Consider the following 5110-nt stretch of genomic DNA (forward strand, 5'->3'; position numbering starts at 1 on the left):
GTTTATTAAAAAACTCACTAAAACTCTTTCCATAAGCCACCATAGAAAAATCGTACAAGTATACATAAGATAGGTGTTGAATGAGTTATGAAACCTACTAGAGGTCTAATAAAAAACACATTCGAAATAAATAGATATTTGAAATGAATCATGAAATCAAATATAATATGAGTTAAAAGACAATAGGAATAAGCTAATAATGAAAGAAAAGTGTGTTTTTTTAATCAAAATAAAGTCAATTTTGATGGTTCTATACCTAACATTACATACATGACAGCCACATATTCACTTTTCTCATATATATATATATATATATATATATATATATATATATATATATATATATATATATATATATATATATATATAATCAAGTGTTCAATCTATGAAAAAAATCACCCACAAATACACAAGTAATATATATAAGAATGATAATCTGAAGAATAACAAGAAAAAGAGAATCTAACTCAAAAGAGAGAAAAACAAAAACAAATGTGGACCGTATAATTAATTATATAGAACATGCATTCATCTTCACATCAAAGTAACAGCAAAAAATGCTCCGGCGAGTGCAGTCCCAGCGATAACAGCTCTGTTGACCCAGCCATCAACAAAGGTGCCGCTAGGTGGAAGATCAGCCGGTGGTCCGGTGGAGGGACCTGGCGATGGAGCCCCAGAAGGTCCACCCGGTGATGGAGCTGTAGTAGGGGATACAGAAGAAGGTGCAGGAGAGGGTACAGCCATTGGAGACGGTGAAGGAGAAGGAGAAGGAGATGGAACCGGTGTAGGAGCGGGAGATGGTGGTGTGATGACGGGGGCAGGTGTAGGGGCGGCGGTTGGAGAGACTGTAGGGGTAGCGGTGGGAGCTTGTGCTGTGCATGAGCTGATGAAGACAGCAATGAGCATCAAGGACTTGAACAATGTCGAAGAACCCATGTTTATGTTTTCTCACCTTCTGTTTAGAGAGATAGAGAGAGTTGATGATTTGTGTATGAAAGACTGTAGAGAAGTGGTATATATTTATATAAAACGAGATAGATGTAATAGAATTTAATTATAATAGAAATGAGTGTGGGATTCGTGGAAGATGCTACAAATTATGACACAAATTATACGCAGTCAATTATTTGGATTAGACCAAGTCATGAGTGATTGTTGCATTAGTGAGTTAGCCAACTCATGAGTTCATGCAAAGTGGTTTTTTATATAAAATCAACGAAAATTTCAATTTTATAAGAATGAATAACTCATTTTAAAAAATGCCTAAAATAAGAATCAAAATTGTTTTTTTTAGCTTTAGAATATGTTAAAGACTAATTAATACATGATATTAGGAGTTGCATTTTATTGACAATAATTCGAAAATTAAACGTCTTTAGACATAAAATAAATTGTATTTTATTAGTTATATAATTAAATAATTAAATTATAATGTTGGCTTGTTTTTCAAACTTCATAAGAAAAAGGCAAATGAACGCAACCAAATATGAGGCATGGAGAGGCCAAACCAGCTGTTGCCAGAAGGAGATTGCAAGCAAAGTGTCTTTCATTTTTATATCACGTATTGGTCTATATTACATATTTTAAATTAAATATCAAAACTCATGATTTATGACCATATAGTAGAATGAGTAAGCTCTCCAACTATAAAATAAATATATAATATTCCTAAGAAGTTGTTGATGTATTAGAGCTAATTCTAACAAAAATATAAATATAATATAGATAATTTATGGTCAATATCATTAAAAGATAAGATATTTGCTCTTTCAAAATTGAGAGTTAAAACAATTTGTAAAAATAGCAAATCTTGAAAAGCCATGCCATGGGTGGGTGGTATGTCTTTGTCTAATTACTTGGCATTTTGTAAATAAATAAATTTCTTGTATTTGTATCTTTTAAAAGTTTAAACCTTTCACCAACTCTATATATTCGTCCGTATACGGACTATTGGCTATTAATTTACTTTTACACGCTTATAAGAAACAATTAATATTTTTTTTTTTATTTTCTCTTTTTAAATAATACTTGAGCTCTTTATTAGTATTAAGCTCGGAAACTAGATGACTTCTTCTTCGAAGCTCATCAATTTCTTTATCGTTTCTTCAATTTCTATAATATCTATACCAAAAGATCTTGGTATAAAACAAAATAGTAATACCGTGTCTCACAACATCAAATTTTTAGGTCGGCAAATCAACAATATCAGATCAACATGACCAAGAAAAATTGATTTACAGATTTTTACAAGAGGTATATATTAACTTTGATACAAAAATAAAAGACAATTAAAATAAAGTAGAGTTTTTTTTAACTAACTAAAAAGAAACTACACTTGTCGAGCATTAAAATAAAATAAAGCTATGGGTTAGAAGAAAATCAATTTTATGATAATTCTTGTTTCGTGTTTGATTTAATTATATATAGTTGATTTATGGATTGATGCGTATACACTTTTAACCTATTTGGTACTAAGTAATATTAACAAGCTCTCATATCATTTTACTTGTCAAATTATCTAATTAAAATAAGCTTTTTAATTAGATATAACTTTACTAATCATAATCTAAACAAGGTCTTAGATTTTGATTGAAAAGTTGCACTAAGTTTCTTATAAGTTTTTAAAAAGCTTCCTAACAATACTCAATACTTTTCATAAGTCCGATAGCATAAAAATAGGTGATTTTATGTGTACAGTGAATTAAATCTTAAGTTAAGAACCAATCGATATTTGTTATTTGTGTTAATTCATCAGCTATAGATCTTATAAATTTACTACGAATCAATTTAATTAATGTGACCATTCATGAAAAAGGAAACATAAATCCAAGTATTTTATTAAAATCAAAACATAAATCACTAGGTTACAATCAAGTCTAAAACATTAATGAGAAATAGACTTATTAAGGTAATTAAATTTTCAGTTTGTTTACGTATGGGTAACTATTTATTTTTTATACACATGCAAGTAATGAACTTTTTCGAAATGTTCACATATGACCATTATGACCGGCTATAGTAGGTTACATCCAGTCATAATGTATGTGAACACTTCCAAAAATTTAGTTACCTACATGTCTACAAAAAAAAGTTACTCATATGTAAACAAACTGAAAAGTTAATTACCTGATAAGTTAATTTCTTTTCTTTTTTATTTTACCTTCAAATTTGGATTTGGTATAAAATTTAACCTAAATGGTAAATATTTCTAAAACCACGCCATTTTGGTATATATCTTTTTAAAATACACAAATTTGTTAAAAACAATCTAGATTTAACATGGAAAAAAAACGCACCATCGTTTTATATAATTATATTATTTAAAATATTAAATATTAAAATTTAAATTTACTAGAGACTAAAGGTATCAGAAATAAAGACCAAAAATATAAAAAGCACATTGTTTGATGAGTTAAAGGTTAGAATGTTGTTAATAGAGTTTGAGGTTTTGATTTACATTTCAAGTTATGGTTTTTAATTGATTTGGTTCTCCAAATTTTCTTTCTGGTATCAATTTTCTTTTCATGCAAGGATTGTGACGCATTGGGTTGTGGTGGTGGGAAATTCGATGAAGAGACAGCGGGTTGTGGTGTTGGTTCACCACAGTTGAAGGATCGAAAAAAGAAGAGATGGTGAAGACGTCGATGTCACTAAAGATGGAAAGAAAATAGACGTCGAGGAGGATGAGAGATGAGATGGTGATTAGTGGGACCTAAGTTAAATTTCTCAATTGTGGTTTCAAGTTTAGGGTGAAGAGATACATAAATGTAGGGTCTATTAATTTTTTTAAATATATAAAAAAATAAATACATAAATAAGAAAATTAGTTAAAAATAAATTAATAAGGGCACAATAGTTTTTTTAGGTAAGACAGAGACCAAACGCGCAACAAAGATAAACAATAAGAACCATCCGAATTAAAAAAATAAGTTAGAGACCAAACACATAAATTACCCCAAACCACAGGGATCATTCGTTTAATTTACTCTTACCTTTACGGCTTGTTCACATCTGGGTAACTATTTTTTTTCATACTCATCTAGGTAACGAACTTTTTGGAAGTGTTCACATATGACCGTTATAACCGGATGTAACATGCTATAGCCGATCATAATGATCATATGTGAACACTTCCAAAAAGTTCGTTACCTAAATGTGTACAAAAACAAAAGTTATCCAGATGTGAACAAACTGAAAATTTAATTACCTTAATAAGTCTATTTCCCAACATTAATCCGATAAAATCAACCACACATAGTCGAAATAAGAACTAGAACCAGAAGACGGGGAGGGGGACCCGATCATGGCAAAAAAAGAATACTTCAAAATATGTATCTGATAGAGGTTTTACAAATCTAATGGCAAAAATACCAAATAACAACTCCAAAACGTGTTCTTTAGCATTTTGATGCTCCAAAAATCGTTCTTCAGCCTCTAAATGAAGAGAAAATAATTTGGGGTTTGTATTTTTAGTTTCAAAAAGCTTGGGGACTTAGGGGTGTTCCTAACTGGATATCCAAAAATTCGGACATCCGAAAGTTACGAATAATGTATTAGGATGTACTAAATCGGATATCCCAAAAAATCAATTCATTTAATAGTTACAAGTTAAAAAATATGGTAAATGGCATATTAGTCTTAATAACTGCAAGTCATGAGAAATGAATTTAGTTTGATTTTAATGTAATAGAATTTAAAGAAAAAATGGATTGAAGTCTTAGGAGTGTTAGGATATGAATTTTTTAGGGAAAATGACTCTTGAGGGTAATTAACTTTTGCGTTTGTACTCATTTGGTCTCTTTCCTTTTTTTATATTCGATATACCATCGAACTTGTTGTTTGTGCTCACCATAACCCTTTTGACCGGCTTTTGACCTGTGATAGCCAGTCAAAGGGTTATGGTGAACACAAACAACAAGTTCGATGGTATATCGAATACAAAAAAAAGGAAAGAGACCAAATGAGTACAAACGCAAAAGTTAATTACCCTCAAGAGTCATTTTCCCTAAAAAATTCATATCCTAACACTCTATCAGATACATATTTTGAAGTATTCTTTTTTTGCCATGATCGGGTCCCCCCTCCCCGTCTTCTGGTTCTAGTTCTTATT

At 30.3% G+C, this 5110-nt stretch overlaps 1 protein-coding gene across 1 annotated transcript; it reads right to left on the minus strand.

Moving 5' to 3' along the window:
- Positions 1-406: 406 nt before the first annotated feature.
- LOC145087091 (uncharacterized) lies at positions 407-1008 on the minus strand. The gene has a single exon (XM_079024991.1). The coding sequence runs from the start codon at positions 934-936 to the stop codon at positions 535-537; it is 402 nt and encodes a 133-aa protein (XP_078881117.1). The 5' UTR covers positions 937-1008; the 3' UTR covers positions 407-534.
- Positions 1009-5110: the final 4102 nt, after the last annotated feature.

Source organism: Lactuca serriola, chromosome 2 (genome assembly GCF_051521515.1).
Source record: "Lactuca serriola cultivar US96UC23 chromosome 2, Lser_US96UC23_V15, whole genome shotgun sequence".
Lineage (NCBI taxonomy): Eukaryota > Viridiplantae > Streptophyta > Magnoliopsida > Asterales > Asteraceae > Lactuca > Lactuca serriola.